Here is a 20528-nt window from a genome sequence, read left to right on the forward strand (position 1 = left end):
CGGTACTTTGGAGGGAACCGACCCTACGACCTTCCGCCACCCGACCTATCGGTGTTGCCGCGGCCATCCCCCTTCGACCGCTCCCGTGAAACGTCGAACGCCGCAAACTCTCTCTCTCTCTTTCTCTCTCCAAACGACCGGAAATTTCGTTGAACCGTGCCGCGGCTACTTTTGACCGTGCCTCTTCCCCCCGTCGCGATTTCCCAAAAGCGTCCCCGTGACGTCGCGCCGACTTGGAATCTCGATATCCGACGAGGAATCAACTTCTTCTTCTTCTCCCCCCCCTCCGCCGTTTCCTCGGCCACCCTCCCGTAGAGCGTCGCGACCGGCCGCCTCGCCGACATCCGTGACCCAGAAACCGCTTCGTGAGAAAGTTCTCGGCGACCGACCTGCCCGGATCCCTTCGAAATGAAATCTCCCCTTGGTCTAATATTTAACCCTTTAACTACGGCTAAGTCCGCGGGAACCGGGGCGAGCATTTATTTTCCAATCTACGGGATGTCCAGGGTGGCGCGAGAGAACGCGGGGCGATTCTATCCGCGAGAATGTGGAAGGGAAATAGAATATCTGGTTCAACCCTTTCGGCGGCGATCCGGAGAGTCCGGTGCACTTGAGCGAATAATAGAATAATAATAGGAAAGCTGATTAAATTAAGGGGAAAGATGAATTTAAGTGAACGAAACTGTTATTTGTTAAAAATATTAGGAGAACCGCGTTCTCTAACAGCGATATGAACTTCGGTTTCGAGACGGCCGAGCGCCATGAATACGCTGCCCGACCATAATCTTCCGGATCTACTTCTTGTAATACCACGCCGCGCATCCTGAGACAATCTGTATAATTACACAGCGTTCTACACCAGAATTACATGGCCAGTGATTCAGAGTACACGCAGCAGCATACGGGTGAACACGGATGAAATTCGTTCACGCTAGAACAATCGCTGGAACAATGCGAAATATAAAGAATTCGGGACGCGTCGTTTCGCCTCCTCCTCCTCCGGTGGTTTTACATTTTTTTTCCCGCGAGCAGAGATACAAGTGATTCTATCTATTCATCAATTGCAGCGGTGCAGAGTGCTTTAACATCTAGAACCAGCGAGCTCGAAAAATCGCTGGTTTCCAATGGTTTTTAAGAAAAATATTGCATTTTATCGGGGCGTTGCGCGACTTTTATTACGAAATCAATGTGAACGAATAAATCCAGGTTCTGTTTGCGAAAGCATCTTTACAACCATAACGGTTACAAAATCGAGAATCTTAAGGGGGTATCCTAATGTGGATTGCGGATTTTGTTTGATTCCTTTGCGATCTTTTTTACGAAGAAATTATAATGAATTTGGCGATCCTTGATTTCAAGAATTCAGACATTTCGTCGAGGTTTTGTAGACGCGCCTTCTTTAAAACAATTTAAAAAAAATGAAAAAATGATTTTTCAAAGATTCGCCTTATAATAAGCCGAATAGATCCAGGTTCTGTTTGCGAAAGCATCTTTACAATTTTAACGGTTACAAAATCGAGAATCTTAACGCTTCCACGACCACGCCGGAAACCTAAAAAATCTGTATAAAATTAAAATATTTCATTCAATTAAACAAAAATTACGAAGCAAAAACTTATATGACATCAATTACTTCTCCAGCATTCGTACCTCTTGTAAATCTTAATAAAATTAAGCAATCGTTCTTAATTTTTCATTAATCATCCATTCGGTCATCAATCGACTGAATTTAAAACGGGGAGATCTCCCCATTTGGTTGGCTAAGTGTTAAAGGGATATCCTAATGTGGATTGCGGATTTTGTTCGACTTCTTTTGCGATCTTTTTTACGAAGAAACTATAATGAATTTAACGATCCTTAATTTCAAGAATTCAGTCATTTCGTCGAGGTTTCGTAGACGCGTCTTCTTCGAAACAATTTAAAAAAGAATGAAAAAATGATTCTTCAAAGATTCGCCTTATAAAGATTCAGCCTCATAAATCCGTCATTTTTACAAATTCGTCGGTGCTAATGTTAAAGTTCTGTTCTTCTATTTCCAAGCGTGCGTACCTCGAACCCTTTCATTAAGTTCCTTTCGACAACGAAATCACGCGTTTCGCAATTGATCCGCGGCAACGTTTAAACGGCCGCGACTCGACGAAGAAAAACGAAACTCCGCGTCGCTTATTGGCGACAGCGAACTCACGGTTGAATAAATTTCACGAGTCGAAAGCATTGCCGATCGAGACGAAGCCCGACTACGCGGTAGACTCCTCATAAAAATTCGTGGAATCGATCTTCCCGAACAAGGGAGACCGAAGGATTGTTCCCCGGGGCTGAATGGCTGACCTCTCGAACGTTTCGCGAATTCGATGAAAGTTTTCCCTTTTTCTAGCCGCCGAACAACGGATCGAGCCGGGTCGAGCGGGGCCAGGCGGGGGACGAGGGCGCATGCTCTCGGAAAATTCGCAGGAAACTCAATTTGGAGGTACAACGCGATCCGGTTCGCGTTACGACTTTATTCTCTCCACTTTCATAGTTTCGCCGCGCGCGGCGCCGAGCCGGGCCGATATTCGCGAGAAAAAAAAACGGGCCCGTCGTTTTTCTCCGGCGTCGCTCGCGTTTCAGAATTTCGCTCCGTGCAGATTCCGCGAGACGCGGCGCGGCTTCCCGAACAATTTCTTCGGTGGGTCGAATAACGATCGACCATGACGACGGGTCATGTCCTCGTGGAATTCTCGCGCCGACGAACGATATTTTCGGGCGAAATCGCTGCAAATATTCTCTCGACGCTGTCGCATCAATTTGGAAATTAATTCGATGAGATCGTGCTTTCTTGTACATTGTCGTAGGAAATTGTTACGTTGACTTTTTAGCAAAATTTCTCGAAATCGCTGCGAAATATTCTTCGGACGTTGTTACATCAATCGACGAATCGTTTGGCGACGGGTCATGCCCTCGTCGAATTCTTACGTCGGCGACGATATTTTCGGGCGAAATCGCTGCAAATATTCTCTCGACGCTGTCGCATCAATTTAGAAATTAATTCGATGAGATCGTGCTTTATTGTACATTGTCGTAGGAAATTGTTACGTTGACTTTTTAGCAAAATTTCTCGAAATCGCAGCGAAATATCCTTCCGGCGCTGTTACGTAAATCGACGAATCGATGACGATTAGGCTACGGATTTTATGCACTTATGGCAAAAATGGGCAGATCAAATAGCAATGAAAAGAGTGAAGAATTAAAAAACATTGTCATATTATTTCCAACTGTCCAGAATGATTAAGTAACAAAATAAACGTCTAGATTCGTCCCGCACCGTCGAATCGATGCAAACAATTTTCACATCGGCATTCGTTATTTTCAAAAATGAGCAGATCAAACGCATATCAGTGAAAACAGTGAACAATTAAAGAACACTGTTATGATATTTCCAACTGTCCAAAATGATTAAGTAACGAAATAAACGTCTAGATTCGTCCCGCATCGTCGAATCGATGCGAACAATTTTCATATCGGCATTCATTATTCAAACGCATAGCAGTGGAAACGCGTAAAAAATTAAAGAACACCGTTATGATATTTCCAACAGTCCAAAATGATTAAGTAACGAAATAAACGTCTGGATTCATCCCGCATCGTCGAATCGATGCAGACAATTTTCACATCGGCATTCGTTATTTTCAACTGTCTAAGAAATAAACGAGAGCGAGACGATCTTTATTTTTCATGAAAATCCGCATCGCAGCGCCGACGAAAGCTATTCGAGCGTTCTTACATTTTTTAATAGTTCCGGCAAAGGATCGAACGTGCGCGAAAAGTTGTGCCCGAAGAAGCACAGCATTAGCTGTTTACGACTTTAGTTTTCCGTCTGGTTCAGCGAGCTCTACGGGAACACGGCGGGCACTCGAGCTTTTCCGACGGGCTCGGGATGAAAATGCTTGATGAGCCGGCGCTAACGACGCTGTCCTGTTTCCCGGCGTCGCTGGGCGATGCGGCGCTACATCGAAAATCGTTTCTCGGGCTGAATGAACAAAGCGACGCGGGGTTGGCAGCAGATTCGACGAGAGGCGACGCGACGTTGGCGCAAGGTCCATACGTCGTCCGTCGCGTGCGTTATCGAGCGCGGCTACGACGGTCCAGGATGGATAGCTGCTCCTCGTTAACACCCTCTCCGGCTTCGTATCGCTCGACGACAACGCGCTCGGGATTCCGTCTGTCGCGCGAAAGATTAATCGCCGCTCGCCCGACTCGCCGGATCCCGGGCGCTCGCGGCCGAAAAGAACAAACGTGATCTACGAAATCATAACCGTCGAGGCCCAGCAACACGCGCCGCCGTTGGTCAAATCGTTTACCGCAATCGCGACGGAGAACGTACGTACGTCACGCGCGATAAACGGAGACCCTCGACGAACAAATCACGGCGTCGTTGACGTCGCGAGATAACAAGACGCTACCTGCGCCGAGATAAGTTTCCCACTTATCCAAACGAGATTTCAAACCGATTGGAAGATTCGACGGAAATTCCTGTGCGCGCTATTTCTAATTGTGCGCTATAATTAATTCGTGCACGTACGCAAATTCTATGTGCTTTGCTCGCGACCCGTTTACGTTTGTGCTGAATCGATGCTGCAATCAATTACGTTCGTAATTACGGCGGAGACATTCGTTCGATCTCCACGCGAGATTGGTCACCGAACGAACTTCTTCGCGCATAATCAATCAAGAGCGAACCGAATCGACGGCGAATAGAGCAGAACCAGTATCGACGGAACAAGATGGATATCGTGAAACCGATAAGAAAACGCGATCAATAGCGAAAGCGAAAACAACATCCGTTGGAACTAAAACGCGACTTTTAACAGCCGTTTGATAAGTCGCCAATGTTACATTAGTTGTTACTGAATTGCGGATTTTCTGCATTTATGGCAAGAATTAGTAGATAGAATTTAGGACAGTGTCAAGATTAACCCTTTGCAGTCGAAGCTATTTTCATTCGAAATCCAAAAGATGTTTTCCGATCTACAATATTTCCATTTCATATGATTTAATGTAGTTTATGCATTATGAAATTGACCCTATTGTAAAGTAAAATACTCTTGCAGTTTTAACAGATTTTTAAAATATAGCAGATCTGGCACTGTTGCAATTATTTCGGAAAATGGTATAATAATTTTTAGCGGCGCCTCAAACACGCCATTCGAGAGTGCAAAGGGTTAAAATACACCGAGAACGTTGACGCATTAATCTGAGCATATATACGAATCGTTAAAGAAAGAAAAGAGAACTCGCGTGTTTGGCACTTATGTCTCGCGATAGACAATATTTATTTTGCAGAAAGATCCGCAGTCTAGTCGCCGCATCGTTCAAGCACACTTTTTAACCCGCCGCGTTGTAACAATGAGTCGGCCTCGCGACGAAGATTTCATACATAGTCCACTAAATACGAATGCCATTCTTCTAAATCTCAAGAAAATTCGAAATTCTTCTGTTTTACAAAATCTAGAAATGTAAATGGCGAACATGGAAGAAGCAAAAATCGCCTCGTTCAATCGGGCAGATTATCGCGAGCGAGGAAGCGTTAATCGACGCAGCCGCGAAAGGAATCGCGGCGCGATGGGGTTAATACAGGCTGTCCCAAAAATATCTCGCAATCCGAAAGTGGCGGGTTCCTCGGGTCATTTGAAGCAACTTCTTCCTTTGCAAAAATTTTCTCCGAGGCATCGTTAACGAGTTATTAACGAAAAGTAGTGACCAATGAGAGGCGAGCTCAGCTGGCGCGAGGCGATCGAGTCAATGAGCGGAACTGGGCTTCGTGCGCTGGTCGGCTGGGCCGCCTCGCGTCAGCCGTACTCGATTCTTATTGGCCACTGTTTTTCGTTAATAACTCGTTAACGGTGCCTCGGAGAACATTTTTGTAAAGGAAGAAGCTGCTTCAAATGATCCAAGGAACCCGCCATTTCCGAATTGCGAAACATTTTTGGGACACCCTGTATCCTCGCGCGAACGAGCGACGCGGGACTTAGGGACCCCGTTGAATTCGGTGAACGAAGTTTGAATATTCGATGTGGCAGCAATAACCGTTCGTTCGTTTGTCGCAGGTGCTTCTGTTCCCGGAGGAGGGCTGGGCGAGAAGCGCGAGTAGTTCCTACTGGACCTTGACGCCGTTCTGGTGGAGTCGAAGTCGGTGCAAGGTCGTCGAAGTCGCTGGGACCAGGAGGTAAGTGGTAAGTGGTAAGTCGCAGCTCGTAAATCGCGGTGTCGAACAGCCGGGAAGCCGCCGGGTCCGGTTCGCGGGTTGGGGCGTCGCGACGCCTGGACGGCACGTACGGCCCGGTTACGTCGTCGTCGACGTCGTCCTCCGCCGCGTCGCGACGCTCTCCCTGTAATCGTATTCCCGGCGCGGCCGAAATTCGAGCTTTTGTAGGCTACGTGGCTAGAATGTCCATTTCTCGCTCCGGTCGCCTCTATTCTCTCGCCATACGCGCGCCACGGCAGTTCAGAATTACAGGGACAACGCGCGCGCGTCCGAAACTTCGCTGTCCTCTTGTTTCCCTTTCGCAGCTACGGATTATCAGGTTATTCGTGCGAGTTCTCGCGCCGCGTTCGACGCGTCCCCCAATTTCCCTTCGGTTTCCGCCAGTTTTCGATCCATCGATCACCGGTCTCCCCACCGTCCAGGAAACGCCGGAAGAGCCGAATGTTATTCCGAGGCTTTCATGAATTCTCGACATATCGCTTTGCCGCGCGAGAAGAGCGACCGCGTGTCGGCCGCTTTTCTAGATACATTTCCTGCACCGCCGCGGCTTTTATGCTCATATTTAACCATAACCTTATGATCCTCTTTTGTCACGCCTTGGCCTGGAATACGGATCCGTAACACGTCGAACCATGGCTGACCTATATCTTGTGTACTTTATTAGCCGTTTCATTTTCTGCTCCGACATTCTCGGAAAGTTTTCATTCGATGCACCCTCTCCCTCTCCCATATTCGCGGCATTATGCAACAGTTCTCTACCTGAAACCCGCTGCGCGCTTTACTACCATAATTGTCTGAATCGTCTTCTTCTCTTAACTTCAAATCAGCGCCAGCGCTTGCTCGAATTCTTTTGTAGCCTTTCGTACTCGGACTATTAAAACCTACGCTATCGTTTACTTGATTTCGTTTTCTCCTTTTCTCCTCCAGGCTCCTACCTCGTTCTCATTTATTCTCTTATCGTCTTACCCCTTTGTACCGTTTTCTTTTTCTTAATCGCGATATCATTTTTATTACTGACTTTATTCTTTTACTTTCGTTCTTTCTCGACGCACTGTTCTGTGTCATTTACTCCGTTCGCGACACTTCGTTTAATTCTCGAATCGCTTATTTCTTTCTTGTTGCGTCTGTAATGTATATGTGTATGTAATACGGGGACTAATCAAACAAACCAATTATTATTATTATTATTACTATTATAATTTCGTCTATAGATAGTTTTGAGTAAGATAGGAGGAATGCGGATTTGATGCATTCGCGAGAGAAACGAGCGAGATATGAAGCAAAAGTATCGATACACAGTCGATGGAACACGTGAGTTCGTAGAATACAGCATGATTCGATTGCTAAATTTAATCTTTACTTATTTGTACAGTAGATGCCGTTGTTAAATCGCTTTTAATACGTATTTAGATAACAAAGAACTCGGATGTGTCGAAGGCTCGGATAATCGAGATCGTATCACCGCAACGAACAGAGAACGTTGGCCTTTGTGCAAAATAAAATATGTCCACACGAATTTCCGGACATACGAGCCAACCACGATATTTCGTTGTTCTTTAATAATTTCGTCAAGCTCGAATCAATACGCGAACGTCTTCTTAACTTCGCTACTGATCTTCTCACCGTTTCAAATTACACCGGTCATAAATGCATAAAGCCCGCGATCCAACCGTGAATCACGGTCACGAGGAATCGCAGTCTACTCTCGTCACTTCTCCCAATATTTGTACAACGCTGTGTTGTTGATCCTTATCGCGCAACCCGCGCGATCTTCTTCTTCTTCGTCTGTCTCCGGCGGACCGAATGCGGTTTCACCTCGGCCGGCGTTATTTCCACGGGCTTTTATCATCGTCGCCGACCGAGACCGGAAGTCGCGAGAGTCGGGCGTTAATTTTGCAAACGATTTAGGAACGAGCTCGTAATCAGTGGGTCGATGGTCGGCTGTCGCCGCGCGGAGCTGCGCGACATCGGGCAATCGATGGCCGTAGGTTAACGCGTTGCAAACGGGCCCGGTCGAGCATCGAAAGGGTGCTCCGGTTGGCAGTTTCCTTTGTGAAGCGAATCGAGGACCGGAGGAAAAGTCAAAGCACCAGCCATAGTGGATTTTAAACCGAGTGTTGGATCCGCCGCACTTCAATGGAGGGCGTTTAAACTTTTAATGATCGTCGCCGACTGAACCGCTCGCCGGAATAAGCCCCTCGAGCCACCAGGGAAGCTCTCTCTCTCTCTCTCTCGCTCTCTCTCCTCTCTCTTCTCTCCTCTCTCGACGGCCTCCTCGGCTCTTCCACGCTCTCTCCCACGGTCTCTCCCACGGCTCGCCCCCTGTGCGCGCCTCTCTTCCACCCTCGCTCGTACTTCAGCCGCTCCTTCCGCTTCCGAAAACGGTCGAACCGTTTTCTCCTCCGTCCTTCTTCCCTCTTGCTCCAGCTATTCCCGCCCCCTCTCTTTCGGCTCGCCGTCCCGTCTCGGCTTTTCTTCCCGGTCCTGTTTTATTCATCGTCTTCGGACGGCTACGCGCGCGGAACACGGCCGAGCCGAGCCGCGCCGAGCCGCGCCGCGTTTCGCAATTTTGCTACCGGCTCGAGCCGATCCCGTCCCGCGAAGGGGAACAGGGCCTCCTCGGGAACCTGGTAATCCGACGACAGAGCGTGAAATATCGGGCCGGGGGAAATAAAAGCGGGACAAGCGAGCCTGCCGCGCTCGCGGAACCGTGTCGCGTCCCGGCGCCACGCTAATCGCATTACCGATTTACGAGACGATAAAACGCTTACAAAGACCGACTAAACGCGCGTTCATTCGGCGAGCGACCTGTCGGACGTCGCCGACAGCTGGGAAATTTTCGCCCGGCTACGATATATATGTATGTACACCTGGAAAACCGTGCGCGTGTCCGGACCGGGCGCCGATGCTGACGTCCGCGATTTCGGACTCGCGTAATTACTCGCCTCGGATAAATACTGGCGACGCGAATCGCGCGCCGCATTGCTGCTCATCGCTGAAAGCCGCGATCGAGACCGATATGTCGGCTGTCGGATGTACGTGTGTGTGTATATGTGTGTGTGTACCGTCCACGGGACACCGTGTTGTCGTTGTGCTTCGTTTGACGCTCACTAGATTGATCCGTGTGTTTCAGGTACAGCACTCAGGCGAAAATGGTGGACACTGGGACAGGCACGCTTTACATTATCGGTTCCTTTAAGAGAATGACAACCGATCCCGATTTCAAGGTACCGCTTCCACGATATTTCCCGTCGATTTCCGATTTAGTTGGGGGAAGAGACGATGTGGGAGGCACTGCGGGCCGAACAATCGCTTTGGTTTGTTTCCCGGTGCTGAGAACTGTTGATAAGAATTTAGAGCGGACTATGCTTTAGGTTTTGAAGCAGCAGAGTTGGGTGTAGGGGCGGCAGAACTATAATATATTATAGTATATTATAGTTATATTGTATATAGTAGGGGCGGCAGAACTATAATATATTATAGTATATTATAGTTATAATTATATATTATATTATAGTTATATTGCATATAGTAGGGGCGGCAGAACTATAATACATTATAGTATATTATAGTTATAATTATATATTATATTATAGTTATATTGTATATAGTACAGGCGGCAGAACTATAATATATTATAGTATATAATAGTTATAATTATATATTATATTATAGTTATATTGTATATAGTACAGGCGGCAGAACTATAATACATTATAGTATATTATAGTTATAATTATATATTATATTATAGTTATATTGTATATAGTACAGGCGGCAGAACTATAATATATTATAGTATATAATAGTTATAATTATATATTATATTATAGTTATATTGTATATAGTACAGGCGACAGAACTATAATATATTATAGTATATAATAGTTATAATTATATAACTGTAATATAATATATAATTATAACTATAATATACTACAATATATTATAGTTCTGCCGCTTCTACGTCCAACTCTGCTACATATGCTAAACATGCTAAAACATAGTTCGCCCTAAATTCCTATAAATAGTTCTCAGCACGCGGAAACAAACCAAAGCGATTATATAATATATTATAATATATTATAATTATATAATATATTATAGTTATATATTACATAGTTGTATTATAGTACTGCTATAGTACTCCTACAGTACTATAATATAACAGAAATATAATCAAATGAAAAGAAGAGAATCACGAAAGACATAACAAGACGAAATGATAAGATACAGAGAGATGAAATGTGAATACCGTCGATTTCTTTGTTTTTATGAAAGATCGGGTCGTCATGAATGTTAAAAACTTTTGTACACAGCGAAGTCTCCCTAATTTTCTTGCTCGTAAGCTTGTAAACGGCAATGAAATATTTCGGAAGAGAAGATACGATTATCCGTGCACCTTGTTTTTTGTAATTATCGACGATCGACAACTGTAAAATTGAGCCGCGATGTTTCGCAAGCTCAAGCAAAAATTACGGAGAATCTGCTGTATCCTTTTTTAAGCAGGTCGACACTTTGAAAGCCGCATCACCCAGACGGAGACAAATCCGTATCATCTTCCTAATCCGATCGGGATCGGCAAAGCGCGGGAACGTTAAAAAACCTCGATCGACGGTGAAAAATCAATTTCGATTCGGCGAAACGATCGATGCTTTGATCTCGCGCAATTTCTGAGATTGTTTGCGCGTCGAACAACCCGTTTTGCACGGCGCCGCGTGCACTTATAGCCGGATGGTCGACGTTCGAAACGGTACCAAGTAGAAGCAACCCTTTCACGTCGCGTCTTCCTTCGTAGCGGGTCCACGGGGTGCCGTCGGAAAGAGATCCACGAGGTTGAACGTTGTCGCGGGGGGCGTATCGGGGCGCGTTAAGATATTCACGAGCGGCGACGCCGGTGAAATTCGGTAGACAAGGGCGCGGCGAAACGGCGCGTAAAGCCATTGAATCTTGACCGATATCGACGCGGGGTGCTCGATGGAGATTCGGTTTCTTTCCGGTAGCGGCACGTAGACCCTAGAGAACGAAGAGGCCCGGGGTCGAGGGGTCGCGCGGGAGAAGAAACGCGGAGCGCGGTACGGAGCGCGGAGAGGCGAGACGAGGCGTGGAGAATCGAGGCGCGGCGCGGCGCGGCGAGGGAAGAGAAGGCAGAAACCTGGGCTTTTCCGAATGACCCAAATCCTAAAGTGGCTTCTATTGTGCGGCGACGGTGTAACGTATGGACGACATAGAAATTTATGACGCTAAAGCGCGACCGTCAGCAGCACATAGACCGGCGCAAGGTACGAGCACGAGCCACGAGCACGGGCCACCAGCACGAGCATAAGCGGCGAGCTCTCCCTTATGCACATACTCGTGCGATATGTGGCCGCGGTTAGATTAATGGGGACGCGACGGTGTCGTTGTAACGAACGCCTATCGAGCGCGAGCGCGCGACCTCGAGCAGGTTCGTTTCCGTTGTGGGTGGTGCCCGCGATCTGAAACGTGGCCCGTTTCTTTCTGTCGACAGTTGTACCTGACGTCGAACGTCTCGTCGAGCGACTTCAACATGGGTTACAGTATGACGGGCACGCTGGAGCGCGGCTGCAAAAAGACCAACACCTTCCAAATGACTCACTTCGCGGTGATACGTCGGCGAGACTACGAAAAGGCCTACGAGGATCCGAACACCACCTAGTGTCCGTCCACGCCCACGCTGTCCGAGCGTGGGGATTGCGAGCACTACGCGTGAGAAAGAGAGGGGAAGAGGATGGACGCGTGTGCGCTGCGGGGCCTGTGCCCGCTCCGGCCCGTTCCAGCCCGCTCCAGCCCGCTTCGGTCCGCTTCGGCCCGGTCGGCGCGCGCGCCCGCACACCATCGCCATCATCGTCGTCGTCGTCGTCTTGTCGTCGTCGCTGTCGTCGCTGTCGTTGCCAGTTGTCGTCGTCGTCGTCGTCGTCGTTGTCGTTGTTGTCGCTGTCGCTGTCGCGATCCGAGCTTACAACGAGCGAGCGTAGATGTAGGCGGGCCACGCGGGGCGAGCAACCGTGAAACAAAAAGCAAATGTCAAACGTCCAAAGGTAGTGTTTAAAACGAATATTAGATCGAACGAGATATAATAGTTTGTAATTATAGCGACGAACGATACCTAAATGCCGTGTACGCAACGCGAAGCTGCGCGGTCATCGAGGATACCAAAAACGATTTTCCAAAGTATTAGCATGTAAGGTCGTGTCGGAGAAACGGACGGGGAACGGGCGCCGCTCGACGCTCGCCCACGGTTTCCTATGCAGCAGCACCCTAACGGCGATCGCGTTCCGCCACCCGTCCGTCGTTCGCGCGCGAAATAATCCCGAACGGTGAACGTGTTCCAACGTGTTCACCTCGGATATCGGTACTATGCTCGCGCCGCACAGCCGACCGATCGATCCGATCCGATCGGTGACGCGGCCGCGAACGACACACAGCGGTTTCAAATGCGATTCTGGCTAAGCAAGATCTTTCTCATCGTTTTTTACTTTTCGCCGTACTCATCCCGGCAACCGCGCCGGTCTTTAAAACTCCGTTCTCATACAAACTGCGATATCAGCGTTTCCATTCCGTTCCGAATTGCGGCAACACCGATAAGTTGAAATTGAAAGCCTGTAACCTGTCTGTTCTAGCAAAATTGTAAGAATTATAGGCGATCTTGTAGGAAACGGTTGACTGAATTTCTCGAATCGAGCAAGCGTTGCAATTGGATCAACGATCTTCGTGCAAAATGGGAATTCGATGCATCGTCGGTTGCGCAAGAAACGGGAGTTGGAAGTGTAATTATCCTCTATTCTTCGACTTATTGAATCTTTCTTTTGTTATAACCTTGACATAAACTTGAGTAAATCGGTTGATTCAAGCAAGCGTTGCTATTAGATCGCCGATCTTCGTGCAGAATGGAAATTCGATGCATCGTCAATTGTAAAAAGAAACGGGAGTCAGAGGTGTAACTATCCTCTCTCGAATAATTTTCGCGATAACAGTGTATCACCATTCTTCGACCTATTGAATCTTTCTTTTGTTATAACCTTGACATAATCTTGACTGAATCGGTTGATTCAAGCAAGCCTTACAATTAGATCGCCGATCTTCGCGCAAAATAGGAATTCGATGCATCATCGGTTGTAAAAAGAAACGGGAGTCAGCAGTGTAATTATCCTCTCTCGAATAACTTTCGCGAAAACAATGTATCACCATTCTTCGACCTATTGAATCTTTCTTTTGCTATAACCTTGACATAATCTTGACTGAATCGGTTGATTCAAGCAAGCGTTGCAATTAGATCGCCGATCTTCGCGCAAAATAGGAATTCGATGCATCGTCAATTGTAAAAAGAAACGAGAGTCAGAAGTGTAATTATTCTCTCTCGAATAATTTTCGCGAAAACAGCGTATTACCATTCTTCGATCCATCGAATCTTTCTTTTGTTATTAACGGTACTCGCATACTCGTCCCCAGAAATGCATAAAATTCGCAGTCCGTCGTAGAAACGTACGAAAAAACGCAACAAAATCGTCATTCTCGCGTCAGCTTTTACGTACGTTCGGTTACATTATTCTATGCATCCTTTCTAACCGTTCAACGTTTCACCAGTTCACGTGGACGACCTCGGCCCGTTCACGGTCTAATCTTGATTTCCGACGCGTTGCACAGCTGGAACTGCAATTTGGAGCAGTGTGCGACCGGTAGCTTGTAGCGCAGCCGGTTTACGCGAGGCGTTTTCGGGCTTGGCGCGCTTTGCGTTTTCCGCGAGCTTGCTAGCACCGTCACCGCTCAAACCAACGAACCGCGCCCCCCCTCCTCTCACCCCCGCGCGGTTCGCTCGCGAGAACGAGAACGAAACGATACGATACGAAACGAAGCACGGAACGCGTGTGTGTGCGTGCGTGCGTGCCTGCGTGTGTGCCTGCGTGAGCGTGTGTGCGCGTGTGCGCGTGTGCGTGCGTGCGTGGATCACGCACACTCAATCCGAGTGACAAAGGGATCGTCGTGAATCGGTGCATAGTTCGCGCGATACTTATTTTTGTTAACGAGTAGAAGAAGGTTGGCCGCGTCACGACGCGTCCCAACGATTCGGGAACCGCGGTGTCGCGATCGTAGTAGAACCGGCCCGGCCGATCGCGATCGCGATCGCGATCGATCGGCGCACACCGACTCCGTATTCGCCGAGACCGGCACGGGATCGAGACGATCGACGATCGCGATCCGGTGGCCGGCCGGGGGCGTGACCGCGGTTTAGACGATTTTTGTACTTTCGGCTTTGCTCAAACGGCGCGTTAGACCGCCGGTAAACCACGGAGGACATTTAGCTGTAAGAAGCGCGTAAATACCCTAGATCGTACGAAATGCGTGTTCCCCGGCGATCGACGGGATGCGCGGCTCCTACAAATGGCCGCCGATCGATCGTACCTCCGTCCGTGGCTGCGCGCATTCCGATGGTCGCTCGGGGCAACGGTATCTATCTGCTAGTTGAAACGATAACGAACAACGCTTCTCGTCTCTTTCCACATCTCTCCGCCTCTGTTTCTGCTGTTCCTCTCGCTCCCCAATTCTCTCTCTCTTTCCTTCTCTCTATTCGTCTCTCTCTCTCTCACTCTCTCTCTCTCTCTCTCTCTCTATTCGTCTCTCTGTCATTCTCTCTCTTTCTCTCTCTCTCTTTCTCTCTCGCTCTCTCTACTCATCTCTCCCTTCTCGATCTTCCTCCATGCGTGTGTTCATCCATCCATCCATTCATCCATCCATCCATCCGTTCGCGTTCCTGATGCGTGTTCAGCCGCCTTTTCCGTAGATCGGTAGCACGATTTTGCACGGCAAACGGGAAACGATCGAGCCCCCGATCGTGGCCTGGCCGCCGTTTAGCCGTTACACGTTACAGGGTTCAGCGGTTTTTTCGCGATTCGGCGGGGACGGGACGAGCGACCGCGCGCGTCGTCACCATGTTCGGTCTCCACCTCTGTCCGGTCTGCTTCGCGATTTCCGCCGCACGCTTCTACGTAGAGAAAAAGAAAACCCCCGCGTCTCCCCGGTTGTTAGAAACGATTCTCGCTCGTTCCCTCGACCCGCGAACGCCGCGTAGAAAGTCGCCGCGCTTAGATAAAATGGGCAGCTTGAGAAATGTTCCGAGGCATCGCGTCCGCGTTCGCGGCCGCGGCTCGTTCCCCGCGTCGATAGAAACGTCGCGAGAGTCGGCACGGAACCGCGCGAGCCGCGCCGGCGAACGTGGACGCGGCTCTCGATCGGTGTTAGACACGGTTCTCGTGACAGAGAGAAACGCGCAGAGCTCGGTGTGTTCGTAGACGCTCGTAGAACGGCCGCGTAGAGCCGGCCCCGTAGGTGTTCGTGTTAGAGACGCAAACGCTTCGTTCGACGCATCGGTTAGGCGGTTTAGCGGAATCAGCAGGTGTGGTAGGCGGAATGTACGCGAGTAGACGGCGCGGCGTGGCCCGGAGAAGTTTTCGCGGGACCGCGAAACTGCTCCGGGACCGCCTCGTCCGTGATCTAGGTTCACGCTTTTCGTAGTGCTGGCGGATAGGCGATAGATAGATAGAAAGCTCGTCCTCGCTTGTTGGTTGTTGTTGTTGATACACGGTTTCGGTGTGTTTGTCTGTTTTCGGCGTAGCCGGTGTCCTAGGTAGGTAGCGGTTTAAGTGAACGTACACGTCCGATATCACGGTCCCTCCTGACTACTTAGCCGTAGCTTGGGCCCGGTGCTGCACGGCTGCTCGCTTCCCGAACACGGAGAAGCGCGGTCTTGTCCGAGAGAGGAGGAGTCCGGTCGTCTATCTTCGCCGGCCGTGCACAGGGTCTCTAGTCTGTTCGAATCTGTTCGCGTTCCGCGCCCCCGATCCGGGGACCGACGGCCGCGGGACCAGCGCGACCATAATCGCGCGGAAGAACGCGCGCCCGGTGGCCGGACGCGGGCCCGGAACCGGCGGGAGTCTCTATCCTCCGAGTGTAGCGAAATTGTAATCGTAGGGTGTATCGTAGCGGTCGTAGATGAAACAAGTTAGTTAGTGTCGTCGGTATCGTTATCGTTAGTGTTTCTAGTCAGTATCGTCGTCGTCGTCGTAGTAGTCGTCGTCGTCGTCGTCGTCGTTTGTATATCACCGCCGCGGCTCGATCCCGTCCGACGGCTTCGGGCCCCGTTCGCCGCGGCCCGCGAGACCATCGGTCCGGATGGTAAATTTTATTTTTTATAGACGGCACCGAGGCGTCGACGAAACGGCCCGCCGTCGTCGCGACGGATCGATCCACGGGTTCGCAGCAGTGCCCGGGCGATTGTCGCGCGGCCGGAGGGCAGCGCGCGGCACGGTAGAGAAACTTAACTCTTTTCTTACGAATTTATAGTCGACGTGTCTTCGAGCATCCTCGACGTGTCACGATCAATTGCTCAATAGCGATAGCGATTTTGATTTGCGATCGATAAGCCGCCGTCGCGCGCCATTCATTGTCTCCGGGAACCTCTTCGCGGATTCCCGCTCGAGAGAGAAATCTCGGTCAAGCTTCCTCCGTACGCGCGCGTAGAGATAACAACGACGTTCGGCTAAAATTAGACGGCCGTTCAAACAATTTTCGTGAACAGCATTTGATAGCGAGTTTTCTACATTCGGTCGATCATCGTCTCGTGTCGTCGCGGGTCTCGGTTCGGAATTCGTCGCCGAACGGCCAGGAATTTCGCGCCGACAGCGATGCGAACGGAACGAACTTCTCCGCAACGAAAGGAGATTCGTTGATGAACCTCCGGTCGCGTATCGAGCGAAAATGATTTTTACGTTCGCGTGTCGATGATCTGAGAATGACCAGCGAACGATTTTGTTCCGGAAGCGCGATTCGAACGGCAATGAAACGCGACGGTGTCGCGCAGACTGGAAACGGCGACAATCGTCGAGGCACTTCTGTTACTTGTTCGTTTAGAATACGATAATCGAGCGTAGCCAAAGATAATCGAACTCGGGGCGCCGAGTAGGCGCGTACGAAAACGTTCTAGCACGTTAGGCCAACGAGTAGGCGATTCCGGGATCACCGACGGACCCTGAAGATCGCCTCGGGCCGATCCCCGGAGCCGTCGAGTCGCACTCTCGCACCGTAGGGAAACGTAGTTCGTAGCCGTAGTTAGATGGTCAGAAACCGCTATTAAACGCTAGTACAAGCATGCCGTGTAGGGATTAGTCTGTAGAACGCGCGTTATTAGCCCGTTTTTATTCTTAGTTCCGTCTCGATCCAATGATTATTCTTGTTCCGCCACAAGCAAACGATACGAATACTCTTTTTCTCGTTCAATGTCTCCGTAACGTCTGTTTCACTCGTATCTCGTTGTAATCGATGTTTCGTAGCCACTAGAAGTACCACGATGTAACACAATAGCGATAAGAGCGCGGACGTTTAATCCTTATCGTTCGCGCGTACAGAACAGATGCGTATATCCGCATATATATATACACACGTATATATATACATATATAAATTACACATATATATGTGTGTGTGTGTATATATGTATTGTAATCGTATCGGTCTCTCTTTCTCTCGAAGGAGAAGAAGAGGAGGAAGAAGAAGAAGAAGAAGAAGAAAATAGGAAACCAAATGAGAACACGAAGAAGAGATAATACGAAAGGAACATTCGTATTCAAAGCTATGGCTGTGATCCTAATTAATCGTGGAACGGTTCGTAAGAAATATATACATATACATAATATACGTATACATTATATTATATTGTATTAAATTATATTATATTATATTGTATTATATTATATTATATTATATTGTATTATATTATATATATATTATACACAACACGGATATATACATACAATAAAATCGATTACGACCGCGACGCACACGCAGCGACAAGCGACAAGCGCCGATATTTTGCCAGATGGTTGGTTTGCGTTCCGCGAAACATTCAGTTTCTGTTCCCGTCGGATTTATTGGTTCGCACAGGCTGGCCGCAATCGTCCCCGCTTTCACAAAGGGGGGAACGCGTTTTCCTTTTTCCTGTCAGGTGCTAAGTGGTGGGAGTCCGTCGCGTGCACCTCCCGCAGGACGAACGACGGACGATGAAAATCAAAAGGGGTAGTTTTCGCGGCACGTTGGCGAATCAGAGATCGTCGTTTCAAGGCCTATCGCGACTCGGTGAGCCGGTCGACGCCTGCGACAGGGGGCCCAGAATTTCCTCGAGCCTCGGAGGCACCCAGACCCGTCGTCTTCGCCCCGTTCGGGACACCTCTGTCGCCGGGATCGTCCCGAATAACGCGCGCGCGCCGATCGGTCTGGTCGCGGCGATCGAACTCGCGAACCGAAGAAATCAAACGAAGCAATTCGAGTACGGAAACTGGTGCAACAAACGCATTAGTGTATTTTCACTACTACAGTCCTGTCTACAGTCAATTCATTTTGTATCTACACCTAATCTATGTATCTATCGTCATAATTTATGCCGAAATAAATGTTACATTTACGCACAACGGTACTTACACGGTGTCCCGTCAATTTATCCAACATCCTGTCGGCGTTGTCGACGTGTACGGTAATTTATCCTGTTCCTGTTAACCATAGCGACGCGGCGGCCGGGTCGATCTTGATCTTGGATCGTTCGTTCGACTGTTCGATGATTTTCAGCGATTAAATGAGATGGATCGCTGTTGCATTGGGAACAACGGAAAGTCTAAGTCTACGAGGAATACAGTGATTTCTCCCGAAAATGCCACATCTCGGGTTGCTGTGAATTTCTCTTTGCTGGTTCTAGGAGTATGTAATTTGCGGCACGCGACGCGAATTCCCGAAAGGCGACACAAAATGATCAGTTTCTACGAATTGCCTTCGAATCATGGTAAAAAAATTATTCTAGCATTACTATGTGTTCATATCAACGTTAAATTTAGGGCAGCCATGCTGGCCGCTGCCTTTTTTCGCCGACTGCTCCGAGTGTCTATAAAAACGAGCCGCGAGGCTCGAAGAATCGTGTCTTAGCGCGACTTAGTATTCTCGGATTTGCGTGTTTCGATTCCGATTCCAAATAATTCTGGGAAAAATTACTGCATTTAGCGAAGTCGAATTACACGTGCTGGCTCATCTTCGACGAGCTTTACACCGCTTTACACCGCTTTACATCGAGGTCTGGCTCGCGATTCCGATTCCAAATAATTCTGGGAAAAATTACTGCATTTAGCGAAGTCGAATTACACGTGCTGGCTCATCTTTGACGAGCTTTACACCGTTTTACACCGCTTTACATCGAGGTCTGGCCCGCGATTCCGACTCCAAATAATTCTGGAAAAAATTACTGCATTTAGCGAAGCCGAAATACACGTGCTGCCTCGTCTTCGACGAGCTTTACACCGTTTTACACCGCTTTACATCGAGGTCTGGCCCGCGATTCCGACTCCAAATAATTCTGGAAAAAATTACTGCATTTAGCGAAGCCGAATTACACGTGCTGGCTCATTTTCGACGAGCTTTACACCGCTTTACAGCGCTTTACACCGCTTTACATCGAGGTCTGGCCCGCGATTCCGACTCCAAATAATTCTGGAAAAAATTACTGCATTTAGCGAAGCCGAATTACACGTGCTGCCTCGTCTTCGACGAGCTTTACACCGCTTTACACCGCTTTACATCGAGGTCTGGCTCGCGATTCCGATTCCAAATAATTCTAGGAAAAATTACTGCATTTAGCGAAGTCGAATTACACGTGCTGGCTCATTTTCGACGAGCTTTACACCGCTTTACAGCGCTTTACACCGAGGTCTTGCCAGCGATTCCGAAGATACCCGAGACGAACATACGAGCTGCCATCAAAAAGGAACCGGACGCCATCGATTTCTCCGCGTCGGTGTTTGACAGGGTCTAATGGTTTTGCGGGTCGCTTCTTTTTGCGCCCTTGACTATCAGTTTACTATCGGTTCATCATCGAGTAACAAGTAACGAACCAGTTTCGCAGCGTTTCCGATTAAACTTCAGTTTGTTGGTTCAGCTTATCCCTGAAACGAGGAATCAATCGGAGGAGATCGAAATAATAAACCGCAGTGATTTGAAGGATTCGATCACTTTCACGTGTCCGAAGATCGCTTACATTTTAAAACAACGGCAGAAGAGAAGCAAACATTTGACCGATGTAAGTTTTCATGGCTTATTTTACAAGGCTATAAAGAAAATTCAGCGTTAATTTTGTCTTAAATGCTGTTTTCGTTTAGATTTCGCATGCCATCGCTCCGAATTCCATTTTCTTGAAATGACTCGACGGGATCACCCAGTGCAAAAATTCAGAAAGCAA

The 20528-nt window shown here is 48.5% G+C and overlaps 1 protein-coding gene across 1 annotated transcript in view; it reads left to right on the plus strand.

Moving 5' to 3' along the window:
• The window catches only part of LOC117217971 (uncharacterized), a 32993-nt gene extending 14268 nt beyond the window's left edge, over positions 1-18725 (plus strand). The window contains exons 3-5 of the mRNA XM_033465920.2: positions 6084-6202; positions 9375-9468; positions 11751-18725. Coding sequence (XP_033321811.1) covers positions 6084-6202; positions 9375-9468; positions 11751-11918 — 381 coding nt within the window. The 3' untranslated portion in view covers positions 11919-18725. The remainder of the gene's footprint in view (positions 1-6083; positions 6203-9374; positions 9469-11750) is intronic.
• The last annotated feature ends 1803 nt before the right edge of the window (positions 18726-20528 follow it).

Source organism: Megalopta genalis, chromosome 1, assembly GCF_051020955.1.
Source record: "Megalopta genalis isolate 19385.01 chromosome 1, iyMegGena1_principal, whole genome shotgun sequence".
Lineage (NCBI taxonomy): Eukaryota > Metazoa > Arthropoda > Insecta > Hymenoptera > Halictidae > Megalopta > Megalopta genalis.